Source organism: Octopus bimaculoides, chromosome 9 (assembly GCF_046866305.1).
Source record: "Octopus bimaculoides isolate indiv1 chromosome 9, ASM4686630v1, whole genome shotgun sequence".
NCBI classification, from domain to species: Eukaryota; Metazoa; Mollusca; class Cephalopoda; order Octopoda; family Octopodidae; genus Octopus; species Octopus bimaculoides.
Genome location: NC_142936.1, coordinates 44,600,934 through 44,622,798, shown reverse-complemented (window position 1 = coordinate 44,622,798; position 21,865 = coordinate 44,600,934). Strand labels below are relative to the sequence as shown.

The 21,865-nt window shown below is 36.0% G+C and overlaps 1 protein-coding gene across 1 annotated transcript in view; it reads left to right on the top strand.

Moving 5' to 3' along the window:
- The window catches only part of LOC106883925 (tetraspanin-15), a 109,167-nt gene that overhangs the window by 86,078 nt on the left and 1,224 nt on the right, over positions 1-21,865 (top strand). The window contains exons 3-7 of the mRNA XM_014935068.3: positions 10,882-10,956; positions 13,294-13,392; positions 13,566-13,682; positions 16,786-16,833; positions 17,598-17,714. Coding sequence (XP_014790554.1) covers positions 10,882-10,956; positions 13,294-13,392; positions 13,566-13,682; positions 16,786-16,833; positions 17,598-17,714 — 456 coding nt within the window. The remainder of the gene's footprint in view (positions 1-10,881; positions 10,957-13,293; positions 13,393-13,565; positions 13,683-16,785; positions 16,834-17,597; positions 17,715-21,865) is intronic.

The following is a 21,865-nucleotide window of genomic DNA, read 5'->3' as shown; positions in this document are numbered from 1 at the left end:
ACAATTGTTCAAAATTCAAACTCTCTCTTTATATTTGTTATATACATATATCATCATCAGCATCATCATCATCATCATCATCATCATCATCTTAATTGTTATCTTTTTAATGTCTGCTTTTCTTTGTATGCATGGGTCAGATGAAATTTTTTTCTATGCCATTCTGTCACCAACCTTCATCATCATCATCATCATCATTGTCATCGTCATCGCTTCACAGTCCATTTTCCATGCGAGCATGGGTTGTATGGAATTTTCTCTGTGGCTTGGATGCCTTTCCTGTTGGCAATCATCATCGTCATCATCATCATTATCAAAATCAGCATCATTATTATCTTTGTTTTAACATCCACTTACCCATGTGTGCATGGGTTGGATGGAATTTTTCTCTATGGCTAGATGCTCTTCCTGTCTACAACCTTCACCTGTTTCCAAGTACAATAATATTTCCCCATAACCACACATGTGGTTATGGAAGAATGAAAATGAAGGACATGGCTTGCATGATAGTGACACTTGTTTGCATCGATCACATAACGCGCACTCCTCCCCTCCCACATACATATTTATGTACATATACTTATACTATGGCTCCTTTCAGTTTCCAGCTATCAAATCTATTCACAAAGCTTTGGTTGGCATGGTTGTATAGTAAAAGACACTCGCTTCAGGTGCAGTGGTACTGAACCTGGAACCATGTGGTTGGAATGCAAACTTCATATCACACTGCCATTCTTGAATCTGTATGTGTGTGTGATTACTATATTCATATATAATCATTTGTTAGTTTTTATGCTCATTTTTTCCATGATAGTATGGGTTAGACTTATTGTTAAAGCATTGTTTTAAAACCAAATGCTCTTCCTATTGCTAAGCCTTGCTTGTTTATGAAATACAGAATATTCAAAGGTGCAAGGCCAGTAGATGATTTGTTGACAGGAGAAATAACAACAATGTCACTGCTCAGTGATTCTTGGAGATGTGAAAATGTAAACAAACACAGATATGAACACACGCAGAACACATATACATATGCATACTCTCCCTCACACACACACACACACACACACCACTTGAGTGTCGAAATACCAAATCCACTCACAACCACATATAAAGCAATTTTCTTAACTGTGCCTATGTTGTAAAATGTTTGCTTCCCAACCATGTGATTTTAGGTTCAGTCCCATTGCATGGCATATTGAGCAGGTGTTTTCTACTTTAGCCTTAGGCCAACCAAAACCTTGTGAGTGGATTAGGTAGTTGGAAACTGAAATAAGCCCATTTTGTGTGTGTGTGTGTGTTTCTATCTCCTTGCCTTAGGTTCATATGAGAGTTATAGAAGAATGCTATTGTCATGCATTGGTATTTTTCCTTTCCAATTTTTTATGAGAATGTATCTGGACTTGGGGCAATGTTACCTTACAGAAAACAGGTGAGGGTTGGTGACAGGGAGAGCATCTGACCATAGAAAAATCTGCTTCAACAAATTCCATCTGCCCCTTGCAACCATGAAAAGTGGACATTAAAATAATGATGATGGTGATGTGTGTGTGTGTGTGTGCGTGCGCGTCGCGTGTGTGTGTGTTTTCTGAACTAATTTTCTTTGACATTTGCAGAATGAAAATATATAAACATGCTGCAGATTTTTCTCTATGCATCCATGTATTCATACACATGCATGTGTGTACATGTGTGTAGATGTACAATGCATTAGCTAAACAGGATAGCATATTTGAGCCAAAGCTTCATCTGAGCAACTTTTTATTGATTGTGTACACCAAGGTTCTCAATCATTGATATATGTACAATCATCTAAAATGTCATTTAAGTGTATAATCTTGTTTGCCTCACATTTTACAAGCACTTATCTGACACTACACACTTCTAATACAGTGATGCATTGAGTAGTATATCAAGTACTTGTATGCATATTGACATATGTGTGTGTATATATATATATATATATATATATATATATATATATATATATATATATAAAACTTGAGAGAGTTAGGGGTTGGGGGTTCAACCCACTAAGGGATAGTATCTATCCAGTATACTGCTGGGAGGGTACCCAATTATTGCTACACTAGTGCTATACTAGGTGCAATCAATGGGAGCGTGTAAAAGTGGAGGTTTTACCCAAAATTTGTGTAACAATTAGAAAATGGAGGATAATATGCTGAACCCGACTACTTGCAGACGGTGTATCCCGTTGAATTCATTAATTTAATTCATAGCAAAAGTGCCAAAAAAAGGAAGAAAAGAAAAAGAAAGAAAGAACCAAAGCACAGGTGTCCATGGCAGACTATGTTATTTTGCCAACATGGTTTACATATAGAAGTACAAAGTACATAAGGAATTAGAGGATGAACAGAAGTTTAATCTTACAGCTGATATATGTATATATATATATATATGCACATATATATATATATATATCTCGTTGCTCTTATGTTAAACTGTTGTTTGTCCAAATTTGACCAAATGCATTTTCTTTCAATATTTAATTTTGCTTGCAATAGCAGGTCCTCCAGCTGCTTCACATGCCAAGATATGAAAATTGTCACTGTGTTGTCAATGGTTTAGCATTTTTCAAAAGTGTAGTAAGTCCTACACGTGACAGTTTTGTAAAAATATTTCTGACTGAAAGTATCATACATGTATGGAGTTATGACTTTTATGCTCTCAACAAAGTATTATTGTTAAGCTGAAACTGTTGCCAATGTAAAAAAAATGGAATGGTGAAACTATTTTTTCGTTTTCTGAACATGCAACGTTTTGGACTTTAGATACTTTTGCATAATAGCAATGATATATATGTGTGTGTATGTGTATTTCATTATGTTGAACCGTTAATCCCTACTCATTTTATACCTCTCTCTGTTTTTTGTTTTCTCTCCATTTTTTTCCTCTCAATCCTTTCTGTCAAAGAGTATAGGCTCGTAACATCAAAGACTTTTCCATTCTTCTAGAGCATCAAACTAATACACCTGCTTGTTGTTCCCTCGCTTGTCTTCATCTTTTGTTTTCTGTAAATTTTAATTGTATATATATATATGTGTGTGTGTGTGTGTGTGTGTGTATGTGTGTTTATGTGTCTGTGTTTGTCCCCCCCCCACCATCGCATGACAACCGATGCTGGTGTGTTTACGTCCCTGTAACTTAGTGGTTCGGCAAAAAGAGACCGATAGAGTAAGTACTAGGTTTACAAAGAATAAGTCCTAGGATCGATTAGCTCGACTAAAGGCGGTGCTCCAGCATGGCCACAGTCAAATGACTGAAACAAGTAAAAGAGTAAATATACACACGCACATATATATATATATATAACACATATATATTGATCATGTTTGTATGTGTGCCTGTATGTATGTATGTGTAACATAAACGAATGATTGGTAGCATTAGACTAAGAACTTGAAGGGCTTAAAAATGCAAGTCAATTTGGAGTAGGTAGGTATGGAAGCTAAAAGATCCTCCTTCAGCCAAGCAAATTGAAAAAAGTCCTAGCTAGTGCATAACTTTGATATGTTTTGACCAAGATTGATCTAGGCCATGTCTAACTTACTAGCACCATCTGATAGGATTTGCTAAATCCTTTTTAAGTGAAGTTTTGTGGTATCATGACCCATTCAAGGCGGGAGTTCTTGTTGAGTGAGTTGTATTCAGGTATAAGTGGCTTATCTGGCATTCCTTGAAGAAATTTGTCCAAGTTCTGTTTAAAGGTAATGGGATCCTTTTCCTCTTTGATCTGTTTTGGGACAATGTTAAATAGGGCAGGGCCTGTCAAGGAAAAGAAATTGTGTTGCAGTGTATTTATATGTTGTGATTCTAAATTGGGTAGGGGACATACGGCCTGTGGTCCTAGCCTTGGATGAATTCTGAAACTAATGTTGAGGTCGTTTGGGCAATGCCAGTGGTATATTCTCCACATCATGCAAATGATGTATCACTCACCGTGGCACTGGAGAGAATAGAGTTTCAATGCTTTAAGGCGGTCCCAATAATTGAGATCAGTCATGCCCTTAATTCTTTCAGGGAATGCCTTTTGCAGTGATTCAATTTTCAAAATGTTTTGTTTTGTATGGGGAGACCACAGGGGGCAGCATATTAGAGGTGTGGTCGTACAAAGGAGGAGAAAAGAGGAATGATGGCACCTTGTTCTCTGGACCAGAAAGTTCTTAGGATCCAGGAGCTCATCCTAAGAGTTATATCGACCTTATTGTTGACGTGGGCACTCCAGCTGAGATTGTTGTCAACAATTATTCCTAGGTCTCTGATATTATTAGATACTGTGAGTGGTTCCCCTGAAGGAAGAGAATATGGTTATTTTAGCATAGTTTTTCTTCCAAAATGTATCAGTTCAAATTTTCTTTCGTTTAGTTGCATTCTGTTTTTGTCTGCCCATTGACTTACAGCATGTAGATCAGACTGGAGTTCAGTTCAGTCTTCTTCTCCATTGATAATTTTCAGGAGTTTGGAGTCATCAGCAAATATCTTCTCTTTGCTGTGTTTTATGATGCTTGAAATGTCATTTATATAGACTCCTAGCAGAAATACCCGGCGTTGCCCGGGTTAAAGAGAATAATGAAATCTAAAAACGCTGTCTAGACTACGCAACCCTCAACTGTTAGTAGCTACGATACCATATTTCTACATTAATAACTCTCCAATCCATGCCAGCATGGAACATAGACATTAAGTGGAATGTTAGAAGAAAGTTTTCAACTCATATGTATATAAAGTAAATACACGTAATTCAGAAACACGTTTTGTGTATTTTATTTCGTAACCAAACAAACAGGTATAGATTATAAATAATGAAAGGCCAATTTTGGTGATTCATTTGACAGAGGTAGTAGAGAGACAATGCGATGATAAATCTGAGGTTGGATCTTGAAAGTTTGGATGAATGCTGCCTCAGTTAAATCTCTTGTGATTCCAAATGATGTCATCTGCAGTACAGCGTCGTATTGTCTAATTTTGTTTTGCAAATGTTAGGAATCTTGGTCAGTTGATGATAACAGTTTCTTCAATAGCTCTGGAGGCTGGGGATTGTGGAATTGTTGGGAATGTTTTTAACTTTGGTGTTATATGTATTGCTTGAATTTCTTTGACATATGAAATATATGTATTTTCACTGGGTTTGTAAAAGAGAGTTGTGTAGTTCTCGAGTTTTAGGGATTCACACAGACACACAGACAGACACACACATTCTCATTTTATATATAGAGATATATATACACACACATGCACCCAAACACACGTATATATATGTATATCAATATAAATATATGAAAGTCAATGAAGTTTCGTAAAAGAAGGTGATCATGTACATACTTTCTTGCTGTTGTGATTATAACACCTCGTTGTAAACAATGTTCCTTGTTTTCCCTTGTGGAGCATATGCAAATAGGTTTTTTTTTTGCTGCCCACTCTTGAGCAGCCAACATACCAGTTGTCCATGTGAGAAGCAGGGCTCTTCCAAGAGAAGACCAGCTACAGACAGTGCTCATTTGTTATGTTTGGGTTAAAATTTCATCAACATCAAAAATATATGAATTTTCATGGGAGTTATGGCCATTATGGATAGAATATAATTTCCAAATTTCATAAAGATCCATTCAGTACTTTTGACGTAGTTTTGGATAAGAAAACAAATGACTAATGTGTGTGTTTGTGTGCATGTGTATGTGTGTGATGGGTGTATATATGTATAGATATCTGTATGCATGTATATATATGTATATATGTGTACATATTACATGTACATCTATATATATATACATCTACACATATGTATACATATACATGTATGCATATAGATCTATATCTATATATATATCTATACATATACGTGTACATATACATCTATATGTATACATATACATCTCTCTCTCTCTCTCTCTCTCTTTCTCTCTTTCTCTCTCTCTGAAAGTATCTGTCATAACAGTATCGAAATGTGATTGTTTCAGTTAGTGGAATAATGTGTACATATCTATATATATAAAAATGAGAATGTGTGTCTGTCTGTCTGTCTGTGTGAATCCCTAAAACTCGAGAACTACGCAACCAATTTCATTCAAATTTTACACATACCTTACTTAGGGTTCCAGTTGTGTTTTAGTCAAAAAAATTTTTTAACTTCTTGCAGAGTTCGAGCCCACGGCAACATAATATCTCCTCCACTATTTAAGTATTACGTGTCAAAAGTGAAACAAAAACACTCCTGTCAAATACTTTCACTTTAAAAATGAAACTATTCTACTAACTGAAACAATCACATTTCGATACTGTAATGACAGATACTTTCAGAGAGAGAGAGAAAGAGAGAAAGAGAGAGAGAGAGAGATGTATATGTATACATATAGATGTATATGTACACGTTATTCCACTAACTGAAACAATCACATTTCGATACTGTAATGACAGATACTTTCAGAGAGAGAGAAAGAGATGTATATGTACACGTATATGCATAGAATATATATATATAGATATAGATCTATATGCATACATGTATATGTATACATATGTGTAGATGTATATATATATATAGATGTACATGTAATATGTACACACACACACATATATATATATATATATATATATATATACATGCATACAGATATCTATACATATATACACCCATCACACACAAACACATGCACACAAACACACACATTAGTCATTTGTTTTCTTATCCAAAACTACGTCAAAAGTACTGAACGGATCTTTATGAAATTTGGAAATTATATTCTATGTATAACGGCTATAACTCCCATCAAAATTCATATATTTTTGATGTTGATGAAATTTTAACCCGAACATAACAGATGAGAATTATTTGTAATTCAACGGTACAGATTTCTGCAATGTGGTGCATAAATTGTCAAGTAAATGAGACGCATCTTTGCCTCCACTTATTCACTTGCAAAGTGTTGAGTAAAATTATTTCGTTGCAGACCTCCTTTGGGTCTTTTTCTTATCACTGCGACACACATAGTCCCCAGTTGGTAACATTGATTTCAAGGCCCTCCTAGATGAGAGACTGGCATTCCACTTAATGTCTATGTTCCATGCTGGCATGGATTGGAGAGTTATTAATGTAGAAATATGGTATCGTAGCTACTAACAGTTGAGGGTTGCGTAGTCTAGACGGCATTTTTAGATTTCATTATTCTCTTTAACCCGGGCAAAGCCGGGTATTTCTGCTAGTACATCTATATGTATACATCTATACATCTCTCTTTCTCTCTTTCTCTCTTTCTGAAAGTATCTGTCATTACAGTATCGAAATGTGATTGTTTCAGTTAGTGGAATAGTTTCATTTTTAAAGTGAAAGTACTTGACATGAGTGTTTTTGTTTCACTTTTGACACGTAATACTTAAATAGTGGAGATATTATGTTGCCGTGGGCTCGAACTCTGCAAGAAGTTAAAAAATTTTTTTGACTAAAACACAACTGGAACCCTAAGTAAGGCATCTGTAAAATTTGAATGAAATTGGTTGCGTAGTTCTCGAGTTTTAGGGATTCACACACACACACACACACACATTCTCATTTTTATATATATAGATAGACAGAAGTGGGCCCAAGACAGTCCCTTGAAGGACACCACTGGTGACTCATTCAACCAAACAGATTTTGAAAAGTCCTAGCTGGTGCATATGCCAAGAAAGCAGAGGAGATAGGGACCTATGATATAATATGAGACAACCTACTTGTGCATATATTTACATATGTATGTATGTGTGTATATATATATATATATATATATATATATATATATATATATATATAACCCGTGGAAGAGGTAGGCCCAGGAAGACCTGGGCTGAGGTGGTGAGGCAAGACCTTCGTACATTGGGCCTCACCGAGGCGATGACTACGGACCGAGACCTTTGGAAATGGGCTGTGCGTGAGAAGACCCGGCAAGCCAAGTAAGATCGTTGCCAGTGCCCCTGGACTGGTTCTTGTGCGGGTGGCACATGAGATGCACCATTTTGAGCGTGGCCGTTGCCAGTACCGCCTGACTGGCTCCTGTAGGATTTTCGAGCGAGATCGTTGCCAGTGCCCCTGGACTGGCTTGTGCGGGTGGCACATAAAAGACACCATTTCGAGCGTGGCCGTTTTCGTGCAGGTGACACGTAAAAGCACCCACTACACTCTCTGAGTGGTTGGCGTTAGGAAGGGCATCCAGCTGTAGAAACTCTGCCAAATCAGACTGGAGCCTGGTGTTGCCATCCGGTTTCACCAGTCCTCAGTCAAATCGTCCAACCCATGCTAGCATGGAAAGCGGACGTTAAACGATGATGATGATGATGATGATGATATATATATATATATATATATATAAAATTATGATCTTAACTTGAAAAATACTTTATGGTTAATCGTTCCATTTGGTAAACAGGTCAATTACAATTTTACCAAATTGTTTGATGCAGCAATTCAAAGATATTTTCCAAGAAACCACAAATATTACAAAATTTTTAATTGACATAAGTTTAGATCAGGTTATTGCCTTAACTGTAATATTGCACAAATTATAGCAACACATAATATTAAAATAATATCGAAATTTCAAAAAAGCAATTACAATCAGAATAGCGTAATAAATTCGAAGCATAATAATGTCAATCTGAATAAAGTAACTCAAATAGAAGGGAACGCTATGAAATTAAATGTTGTGAAAAGGGAAACAACCTAATTTAACATAAATGAAACGTCAAATCAAGAAGAAAAAAGTTCTGCAAGAAATAAAACAAAGATCATGTTATCTAAAAGAGTAAAGAATAATAAAGAACTTGATGGAAATGAATTTAATTCTACAATGCATGATCAAATTGAAAGTAAATCTGAGGGAAATATAAAAGGCTGTCTTTGCAATTGCTCTGAATGAGAATTCTGTTATGTGGAAAATAAGTGTAAAACTAAAAGTGAAATATATGGATGTATAGTTACATCTGAGGGTAAGGAATTCTTTTTCTTCAGTGGGGCATCATTAATAATCAAGAGAAGACTGGCAAATCATTTGAGTTCATTTAAGAAAAAAATAAAAGGTTCCAAAAGAGTTTTAGCAAATTAATCTGGTCTTTTAAGGACAGTAACAAGGACTGTACGATTAAACGGGAATTAATTTGTACTTCAAGACCATACAGATCTGGAACCAATAGATGTGATGTATGTTTATGAGAATTTTTCAGGGTTTTCACATCCAAGGGTAATGTAATAAATTCTAGACAGGTGCATGCATCGAGATGCTTACACATGAGGAAATTCACATTTACGAAGTGTAAATGAATAATTATCATTTAAACTATACAAAGTTTTGAAATGATGGACTGAAAATGATTATCCAGTAAGAATTTGAAACAGAGATTGTTCATATCTAACTTAATGGACAGCTCTAAATTGTACAACACAGAGTTTATAAAAGAAAATCATTAAATGGCCATACCTGAGTGATATCAAGTTAAGACCCTGAGAACACTGCAACATTTTATATTATAGTAGGGTTGCAATTGCAACACTTACTAATTGGTGCAACTGAAACATGTGTTGGTCTTAAAAGATAGGACATAATTATAGAATTAAAGGTAATGCTCTTGCTACTTTGGAGTAATCCTTATTTTTAATATTGTCAAAATATATATATATATATATATATATATATATGGCACCAACGACATATGAATAACAACACAAAATTACCATCTCTGTTGTATTCTTCTGAAACATGGACATGTTATGAAAGACATTTCAAACTGTTAGACCGATTCCACCGAAAGTGCCTTCACTGCATTTTAAACGTTAAATGGAGCTTTTTTACTGCAGACACAGATGTCTTTGCATCAGCAGGCATCACTTCTATTAAATCAATGATTCTGAGAAATCAAATGAGGTGGTCTGGCCATATTGTTCAAATGGCAGATGAACGCACACCCAAACAGCTGTTTTATGGCGAGCTTGCAGAGGGGAAACATAATCGGTGTAAGCCTAAAGAGATGTTTAAAGATGGCATAAGGACTTAAATGAAGTCACTTGAAATGGATCCAAGGCCATAAAACCTTTGCTTTGGATCGAGCTGGATGGTGAACAAAAGTGTGGAGTGGAGTGAAAGCATTTGAGGAGGCCAGGATAGCATATGCAAAACTCAAGAGAGATTTAAAGAAGAATGTTGTGACTGAGAAGGTAAATCTCAGTAACCTTTTTTGTGTGCACAATTTGTGACATACCATACCTTTCTTTTGCTGGGTTCAAATTTCATTTGCAGACCCATGGAAAACGAACCTCCACCAACTCTTTTGCCTATACATCTGTGCACACCTTTCAATGCTGTGTATGCCATAAAGTCTGCAAGTCCAATAGAGGCCTCAAAAGACATTTGAAGATCCACAAAGATCAGAACTTAACTGCAGCTCTTGGTAGTCCAAATCAAATATGCAATCTATGTGGGTGTCTTTTCAATACATTATCTAGTTCAAAAAGCCACATCAGATACCATGATGGATCTAAGGTGTCGGTACAAGAGGTGGTCAGACTCTGCATAAGGAGTAGACAATCATCATATATATATATATATATATATCATAATAATATTTTATTCTCTGATTTGAAGTGACAACTTCTAAATACAAACAAATGACTGAAAAATGATGAGCTAACCCCATCCAGAATCGAACCCACACATCAATGCTAACAAGGAGCCATGCTAACGTTGATTTGTGGGTTCGATTCTGGCTGGGGTTAGTGAACTTCTTAACCATATAGCCATGCCTCCACCTCAGAAATCTCTTTCTTAGTTTTAATTTTAATTTTAATTTAAATTTTTTTTTCCATGTATTTTATTCATTTTTTACCTCTCTTTTCAGTTCCTGACAATTACAGTGGTTGCATTTTTTGTTCAAGTGTCGATTGGAATTTTGGCATTCATCTACAGAAATGAAGTTAGTATCCCATTTTCCTCTCTTCTTTATTTAGTTATACAACAATTAAATGTTTAAATCTGATCACCATGGTATTTGTTTCAAATTCCCTTTTAGTTTACCAATATTGAGATTCCACTTGTAAGCTGCTGTTTAGTTCTATACCAGCTCTGATTAAGCAGACATATATTCAGAGACGTTCCGCTCATGACCATCTCGTCTTTTTTTATCTATCTGAAATTACATTTTCCAACATGTCCTTCGTTAACAAGTGTCACCATCATGCAAACAGTGTGCTTTGTTTTAAGTCTTCCATGGAAACATGTCTGGTTATGGGGAAATATTACCTTACTTGGAAACAGGTAAAGTTGAGGGCTGGTAACAGAAAGAGCATCCGGCCATAGAAAATTTGCCTCAACAGATTCCTTCAAGCCCATGCGAGCATAGAAAAGCAGATGTTGAGATGAGGATGATGATACACATGTATGTGTGTGTGTGTGTGTATATATATATATATATATATATATATATATTGGGCCTCACAGAGGCAAGGTGGCTGAGTTCCTGTCAAGTGATGGGCCTCATGGAGGCAATGACCAAGACCTTTGGCATTATGTTTTGCTTGAGAAGAAGACCCATCAAGCCGAGCAAAATCGCAGTTGTGACAGACATCAGTGTCACACAAATTGGCACCCGTGCTGGTGGCACATTAACACACCCTGGTGTCAAGAAAATAGCACTTGTGCCAGTGGCATGTAAAAGCACCCGTTACACTCTTGGAGTGGTTAGCTTTAGGAAAGGCATCCAACTGTAGAAAACCATTCCAAATCAGACTGGAGTCTGGTGCAGCCTTCCAGTGTGCCAGCCCAGTTAAACTGTCCAACCTATGCCAGCATGGACAACGGACATTAAATGATGATGATGATGATATATATATATCAACATCAACATTTTAACATGTGTTTTCCATGCTGGCATGGGTGGGATGGCTTGACAGGAACTGGCGAGGCTAGGGACCGCACCAGGTTCCATTGTCTGTTTTGGCTTGGTTTCTATGGCTGGATGTCCTTCCTAATGCCAACCACTTTACAGAGTGTACAGGGTGCTGTTTAAGTGGCACCTCAGTTTTAGGATCTCAATTCTGTTGTGATGGGCAGATCTTCTCAAGTAAAACAATGTGCCACATATCTTGGTTCTCCGTCATTTCCTTCGTAAGGTTATGCATACATTTGATTGGCTTTCTGCAGTTTATATCTACTAAATTCACTTGCAAGGTATTAGTTGACCCAGGCTCTAAACCATGTGGTTTTGGAGCAAGATTATTGGCCACACAGCCATGCTTGCATCTCTGACATTAGTTTTTAATACATCATTTTATTTGTGCCACGACCATATGTCAGGTTGCTCTAGAGTGCTACTGGTAATGTGTAATCCAGTACAACCTGTTGCATGGTCGGGTCATCAGCGACTAAACTGACAACCCCACCAGGCTCGCTTGGTGAGGAGAGTGTTGTTGGAGACGCTGTGGGACAAAAAATAAGACCCATCAAAGGGCAGATGAACTCCTGAACAGTCAATGGCCATCCAACAAAATGTCGGCTTGCCCACCCAGCCAGTGGGATGGTGTCCTATTAAAGCATGAAGAACGAAGAGAAAAGGAAGGGCCTCAGTACCCTGCACGTCAATTGAGCCACTCCATGACGGTGGAGTGCAACGAGATGCTGCTAAGAATCACAGGTTCCTGTGGGCCATCATGGAACAGGACTAACCTTGCCATATGCACCTACAACTGCAGGTTAGGGCTGTGCGAGACCTGCCAGAAGAAGGAGACGAGTATATCATTTTATAAGGTGCTGAGCTGTCAGTATCATTAGCAAACTGGACAAAATGCTTAGTGGCATTTCATTCTTCTTTACATTCTTGGTTCAAATGCTGCTGGGTTTGACTTTGCCATTCGTCCTTTCAGGATTGATAAAAGTAGTACCAGTTGGGCACTGACGTTGATTTAATCAACTTACCCTCTCCCACTAAATTGCTGGTTTTGTGCCAAAATTTGAAATCAATATTTCATTTTATATAAAATGCATGGATTTAAATAATGGTAAAATAAATTATAGTCTAAAAAAATAAAATCTTTCATACATTATTGCATTTTTCTGAAATAAAAGAAGAGAGAAAAAAAATTGCTACCAAATACCATACATTCTATGTATCCTAATTTTAATCTTGTTTTTGTTAAAAAAAAAAAAAAAAAAATTTCGTATTATACATGAATTTTACAATAAGTAAAAAAGGATATTTGTATAGAGTATTCTGGCTTTTGAAATGATTTTTAATACCATTAAAATTTACTTTTAGACTGAGTTGACACTGAACTCTGAAGAATTAAGACCATCCCTTGCAGAGTACCATTCTAATGAACGGATGCGGTCAACTTTGGATAGGCTTCAGAGTTCGGTAAGTTTAAAATATATTTACAAAAAATGAGTGAATCAAGTTTTTATTCCTTCAAATTTATGGCATATTTTGATGTGGTAGTGTCTATTGGTCTATTAATAATTACTTTCAAAGAAATCTGGCAAAAATTTTTTTTAAATATACAAATAAAATATTTTTGTAATCTTTTTCAGTGGGAATGTTGTGGCTTTGATTCTTTCCATGATTATGAAGTCAATGCTTATTTCAAATGCGATGCTAGTGGAGAAGAATCTTGTGGTGTACCACCATCATGCTGTATCAGTTCTCCGGTCAGTAAAACTAAAATTTTTTCATTCCAAATAATGTTGGATTTTCTTTAAAGAAACCATTTTAATGTATTCCGTATTTAACATAAATTACTTTACTGGCTGACATAGGACAAGCAGATTGATTTGTTTGGTGGTATATTATTAATTACTTAATAGTTAATTTTATTGTTGGTATCATCATCATCATCATCATCGTCGTTTAACGTCTGCTTTCCATGCTAGCATGGGTTGGACAATTTGACTGAGGACTGGCGAGCTAGCAGGCTGCACCAGGCTCCAATCTGATCTGGCAGAGTTTCTACAGCTGGATACCCTTCCTAACGCCAACCACTCCAAGAGTGTAGTGGGTGCTCTTACGTATCACCGGCTCGAGGGCCAGTCACACGGTACTGGCAACGACCACGCTCAAAAAGGTGCTTTTTACGTGTCACCTGCACGAAAGCCAGTCCAGCGGCACTGGCAACGACCTCTTCATAACTAGATTATTCCAGGTCAATAATATAATACATTAAGACTCATGTCTTCATCTATAGTTTTGGCTTTTGTTCATTCGTTTGTTTTTTCTTTCTTTTTTTTTCATGTTAACATGGGTTAAACCAGCATTTCTCAACCATTTTTTTTACCTATGGCCCCCTTTGATTCGTATTAAACTTGGATGGACCCTCCTTGCCATTCAATGTCTAAAAAATCATATTACATTGTTATGATTAAATATTATTAGGAATTCATCATCATCATCATCATCGTTTAACGTCCGCTTTCCATGCTAGCATGGGTTGGACGATTTGACTGAGGACTGGTGAACCAGATGGCTACACCAGGCTCCAATCTGATTTGGCAAAGTTTCTACAGCTGGATGCCCTTCCTAATGCCAACCACTCCGAGAGTGTAGTGGGTGCTTTTACTTGCCACCGGCACAAAGGCCAGTCAGGAGGTACTGGCGATGGCCACGCTCGAAATGGTGTATTTTACTTGCCACCTGCACAGGAGTCAGTCCAGTGGTACTGGCAACGAACTTGCTCGAATGTCTTTTCACGTGCCAGGAAGGTGAGGCTGGCAACAATCACGCTCGGACGGTGCTCTTAGTGATTTACTGGTACTGGTGCTATCACAATTTCGCTTTCGCTTGCCCCAACAGGTCTTCGCAAACTGAGTTTAGTGTTCAATGAAGACGTTGGCATGGGTGCCAGTCTACAAATTTAGTTCGATTTTGGTTTCGATTTCACTTGCCTCATCAGGTCTTCGCAAGCGGAGTTTAGTGTCCAAAGAAGGAATGTTACGCATAAGTGGGTTGGCTACATCCCTGGCAGAGGCCTTAATTGTTAAAATATTTTGTGTACTGTAGGAGTATAACCAATTTACTGCTGAAACATTTAAGCAACAAAACTTTATATGGATCCTGGTTGAGAATCCCCTGGGCTAAACAAATACATTTTATTGAGACATGATTTGCAGCTGGGTACCTTTCATGTCACTACCTGCTTTTCAAGTTAGAGGTTTTTCATTCCACTTGTTATTATTTTGTTGACAGGGCATGGCAAAAAACATCACTACTTATTGCTCAGTGCTTTTTCAAAGGAAGCACAAAATGTAAATGTGCACACACACACCCTCATAGCCACATGCATGCACACACATGCACACGTGTGCGCCTGCGTGCACCTACACACACACACACACACACACACACACACACAAAGGCACTGTACATTTTCCATCTACCAGATTCATTCACAAGGCAGTGGTTGTCTCAAGGAAGAAGACACTTGCCCCGGGTAAGATGCTGTACATTGAGACTGAACCCGAAACCATATGGTTGAGATGCAAACTTCTTAACCATAGAGCCATGCCTACCTTTTGTATCTAATATATACAAAAGGTATAGCTTACAAAACCTTATCTATAAACTAAATATTCTGATAAATTACTCAGATAATTTTTTTGACTTAGCGTGGGGGAGCAACGTTTCTGGCCTCTTTCAGAGCCTCTGATATTGTTGGAGAGTAGTTATGTTCAAATGTGGTACTTGGTCCCTAAGCACTAAAGGCATCCTCAGCAGCCAAGTCTTCATCCCTATCATCATCATCAACATTTAACACCCATGTTCCATGCTGACATGGACTGGATGGCTTGACTGGTAAGGCCAGGGACCACACCAGGTTCCATAGTCTGTTTCGGTTTGGTTTCTACAGCTGGATGCCCTTTCTAATGCCAGCAACTTTACAGAGTATCCTGGGTGCTTTTTTATGTGAAATCTTGGTTTTAGGATATCACTTTTGTTGTGGGTGGATCTTCTTGAGTATGGCACTGTGCCACATATCTCAATCCTCTATCATCTCCTTCATAAGACTCAGGTGAAAGATTAAGTTGCTTGTGGATCTCATAATTATTGTGGTTGAAGTTAGTTAAACAATTAATATGATTATATGAAATGTACCACATTGAGGCTCACAGCTAAAAACCTCCATCTATATGCAAATGAATTGTGAAAGTAGGTTGGCATCAAAGACATTGGCAAATGTAGAATGAAAGCTAAACTGTTTATAGACTGCATACTAACTTGTTGATATAATATGGATGGACAATACTTACTGGATAAAGAGCTGACCTGGGAAAAACCATGGGAAGAAGCAGTATGTGACATGCATTATCTTATACCTTTTTGTTACCATATTTCAATTGAAATACACAACCATTTTTTCAATTAATTTTGAAAAGAATGAAGAATTTAATGATATAACTTCGTTGTTATTAAACTGGTGTTTGGAAGATAATTTAACATGAAATTCTGATGGAAGATTTTAATTTAGATTACTTTAAAATAAGAAATTTGTATGATAATATCAGGGATGGTCTCATTTGCGTTGGTATCAAAAAGGTTAAATAATGCAGGACAAATACTAAGACACACAAAGGAATGCTGCCTTGCAAATCTGTCCAACTTTTGTCAGCCTAGAAAAACATTTAAAACTATAATAATGTTGATGATGATGATGATAATCCTATCCATTATTTCATAAATGTGATGCAATATGACATTATGATTTCTAAATGCATGTATATATCTCTAAATATATTTGCATCTCTTATTGTTCTTTTCCAGGGAGACTTTCCTCGTTACTCTTGTGGTTATAATGTCCGACGTAACCTGGTATGTAATTTTTATAAACTTTACCTTTGTCAAAAGTTGTTTTGTTTTTTTAATGACTCACAGATATTTTTTTCCCTTTTTCTTTTGCTTTCAACTAAAGACATTTTTCTATCACTTACATGTTTTAAAATTCATTTATTTAATAAAATCCCATGATATAGCTTATTCCATAATATCCCATAATATAGCTTATTCAGATGCTATTAGTAAGAACAAATTTTCTCCTTCTCAAAATATAGTAAATAAGAAAGTCGACACTTTGTCTTTCCCATTTTGGCACTAATTTACACAAAGAATTTTCGCACTTTGTTCTTATGTTCTTTTGTATGCATTCTTCTCAGCAAAAAACTTTTTAGATATTTTTTAAATAGAAAAGAAAGATATTATTGAGCATAGTTGGTTATATATTACAGTTATATTATGTTTGGCCACTATCTGGCATATACAAGTGCTTACACTTATCAAGTATATATATATATATATATATCTCCATGTGTTTGTCCACCCATCACTGCTTGATAACCAGTGTTGGTGTGTTTACATTCCTGTAAATTAGCAGTTCAGCAAAAGAGACTGATAAAGTAAATACTAAGCTTTAAAAAAGTAAGCCCTGGGGTCAATTTGTTCAAAAGGTGGTGCTCCAGCACGGCCACAGTCAAATGACTGACTGAAACAAGTAAAAGAATAAAAGAATTGGTGGTTTCTTCCTTCATTGAATATTTCAAAGTTGCTTCTCATGTTTTTCTTCCCATTTTGTCTGCTAGACTGTGGAGACGAACAAGATTATCCACACTGATGGTTGTACTTCATTGTTACGAAGACTGTTGGTTCTACGACTGGATATTGTCGGAATGGCTGGACTTGGAAGTGCAATACCTCAGGTGAGTTTCTGTGTGATTTATCTAATTGTTATTTCATAACAAGTAATATTATGCAACTTTTCCCAGCATTAACCTTGTCTCTTCAGTGTTAGCCACACATTGTGTATGTATGTGTGTGTGTGCACATTCAAAATAAGCGCATAAATAATGTACTTTTGGCCTTCTGGTGCTGTTTCTGTATCAATGGCCATAAACATATTACACCACAGCCAAAAATCATGTGAATCAAAAACCTCTCACTGTAGTGCTTGATGCATTTCTAATTCATTGCATAAACAGTGAATTATAGGTTCATCCATTTCTCATTTTGTGCTTGTGTGTATGCATATGCCTGCACGTGTGTGTGTGTGTGTTTTTTTCTGTGGTACTGTTGTGGCTTTGCAGACTATTTCTCAATCAGTGGAATTTAGAGATTGATTTTTATTCTTTCCTGGAACAATGAACTCCCCTTTATTCAATTTACTCCCCTTGGTAAATTAAAAATAACAGCTGCATTCTATTGTACTTTCTCTCTCTCTCTCTGTATATATATATATATAAGCTCGTCGAAACGCTGGTGTTAAAACGTGGGTAGCTGATGAAGTAGAATGTTCTCTATGTGGCTCGTGTGTTCTCGTCTACGTTTGTTTGCAATGTCCTGTACCCAGATATGCACCTATACATACAGGTGGATGTCGGTATGCACATACCTGTACGTATATATGCATATACTCATTTACTTTTGTTTTTATATATATATATATATATATATATATATATATATATATATTCACTCAAAATATATAATGATATAAATATAATTATAATAAGGGCACTAATGAGTAGTGCCACATGCTAGAAATAGATGCCAAATGTCTCTAACAACTACATTATTTACCCCGTTAGCATGGGTTGAAAGCGAGGGAAGTGAACAAAGCAGATTTTTTAAAAAAGGTTTTTAACTATAGATCGATTTCTAGTTTAGAGATGTAAATCTCTTTACTGTCATCAGTATAGTATAACACATTGTGCATAATTATAAACATTTATACATACCCGTACGAATAACACATATCAACAAGTGTATATACAAGTATTCACATTTATATACAAGCTAAATCTAATTCATTCACTTCAACTACATGCATATATGATCAAAAATAATCCCGGAGTGAATATATTGGTCAGAATAATTTATATTTGTATATAATCAAGGATAAAATCTTTGTAAGATTTTATCAAGTAGCTACTCATTCGTGCCCTTAAAATTATATTTATATAATCATATATTTTGTGTTAATTGTTACCTGTATGGTTTTATCACATGCTGGCTACTTGATAAAATCTTACAAAGCTTTTACCCTTGATTGTATATAAATATAAATTACTCCGACCATTATATTCACTCCGGTATTATTTTTGATCGTATACACATGTAGTTGGGGGTGAATGAATTAGATTTAGCTTGTATATAAATGTGAACATTTGTATATATGTTTGAAGATATGTGTTATTTGTATGGGTATGTATAAATATTTATAATTAGGTTCAATGTGTTATACTATACTGATGACAGTAAAGAGATTTACATCTCTAAACTAGAAATTGATCTGTAGTTAAAAACCTTTTTTAAAAAATCTGCTTTGTTCACTTCCCTCGCTTTCAACTCATGCTAATGGACTAAATAATGTAGTTGTTAGAGCCATTTGACATCCATTTCTAGCATATGGCACTACTTGTTGTGTTAATTGTTACCTATATGGTTTTATTACAATCTGGTAACCTAATAAAATCTTATAAAGATTTTATCCTCGATTACACACACACATACAATTCTGTAATTATTGAATTATTTGTTTTACACACAGCTGAGATAGCAGTCAAACACCATATGTCTCTTCTGTCTGTTTGATTATTCATCTATTCATAATCAGAGTTATCCATTAATCAATCATAATCGATTAGTAATCAGCCCTTGGAGTTGTGTTATTCATGCCTTTCGGAAGAGCATTTGTGAAGGAAAGAAATTGAGGCCATAAAAACTGTTAGAGTAACAGGTTGAACACAACAACAATTTATCTCTTCCTTAAGTCACTTTCCTATTAATGAATCATCTTTATCTATATGTCAGTTTCCAATGTTGACATAGGTTGGATGAATCATCATAGTCTGAGTTCTTATTGGAAGCCACTGTCATCATAGGCTAGTCCTCATACCTTTCATTTTTGGCTTGGTTTCTATAGCCATGTGTCCTTCCTATTACTAACCACTTTACAAAGTGTACTGGGTGCCTTTTACCATGGCACAGCTTCTAGAGTAGTTGTCAGGTCCTCAACAAAACAAGACTGAAGTATTTAAAAAATCCTTGTTTTAATTATTAAAAAATGTGTTGTAAACTGTATAATCATTGTAATTAGTTGTAAACTATATAATGAGATAATGCATTATAAACTATTTAGTTATTGTAGTTAATTACAAACTATGTAATTATTAGTGCTAGTTTTAAGCCATATCATTTCTATCTCCCAGATGCAAACTCACTTCCACTCTCTAGTCCTTCAAATTTATGTTGGTCTGGTGCAACAAGTTGTACAAACCCACTAGTTAGCAGGATGCAGCATTTGTATAGAGTTAATTTCTCTTAGTCCTCTACCTGGCCAGCTCCTGTTAAACCGTCCGACCCATGCTAGCATGAAAGGCGGACGTTAAAAGATGATGATGATGAACAGCTAAAGAACTGAAGAGCTTCATTGGCTCTAGGTCCATTGGGGTGTCTATAAGTGACGTTCTTCCAGAAGTGATTACATGAAATGCTAATTAACCTACAACTGATTCCTTGACAAGTGCTGCTACTTCAGGTCAAAGTAGACCTGGGAACAAAAGTGGCTAAGGGGTGGTTCCACATTCCTCAAGACCCCAGGACTCCTTAACTGTCCTACTACTGAATGCAATCATGCTCAGGACAATTATACTGTAAACTGCATAATTTTTGTATCTAGTTGCAGCTACAATGATTGCAGTAGTAAATTATATAATTATTGTAGTTAGCTCTAAACTATATAATTAATGTGGATCGCTGTAAACAGTGTAATTGTTGTAATCAGTTTTATGCCTGAATTTGAATTTGATAAATTTAATATGATAACTATACTTTAATTTATTCAGATATGTGGAGTTAAAAGGCAACTGAAAGGTTAAAAAAAAACATAGTAATGCTTTGTATACAATTCTATGTCTAAGGGCCATAACTCTTGCTAGAACAAGCTGTCGGCTGTTAATAACAGGAAATTCAATGAGCTTGTGCAATTTATCATATGACAAATAACAAGTATTTCATTGGTATACAATCCTGCATTCAAGGACCCCTACATGAATACAAACTATATTGCTCCTCCCAATTAATTTTTTTCAAAAAAGTAATCAGAGAAGGGAGACAACGTCAGAACAGCACTGGAGAAGTATTTTTTGTCATGGGCAAGTGAATTTTGGAAGATAGATGGAAGAGCATTGTAGAAAATGGAGAGTATATTTTAGATTAAAAAAGAACTTCATCTTAATTTTGGAAAATAAAAGAAGTATCAAAAAATCGCATTATTTATGGGATGACCCAATATATATATAATTAGGAAATTTACAGTCCCTTGATTTGGGGTTCTGTCCCACTGTGCAGCTCCTTAGATATGTGTCCCCTACAATAGTCCCAGCCAGCTTGACCAGTGCCTTGAGTTAATTTGGTAGATGGAAACTGTACAAAGCCTGTTGTATACATTTGTGTCTGTGTGTGTGTGTGTTTACATTTGTATTTCCCTGAATTACAAGTGGTAATGTTTTTGTCATTTCCCATGTCAACAAATTATCTGCTGGCTCGGCACTAGCAACTACTTGTAAGATAAGAGACCCCTTACTTGAAAAACAAGTAAGGGTAAGCAACAGAAAGAATATCCAGCTGTAAAAAAAAAGCCCCTCAGTAATATATTCTTGTAATCTGTGGTAACATAGAAAACGGATATAAAAGCAAATGAATGAATAGACGTGTATGTGTGTGTACCTGTGTACCATCTTCATCAGGTAGGTGCCCTCCCTGTGTCCAAGACTTTCCAGTTTCTTTGATGTTGTGTTGCATGCATGCAATCAGCCAGGCTCTTGTTTCTGTTCCATTCTTTGATGTTATT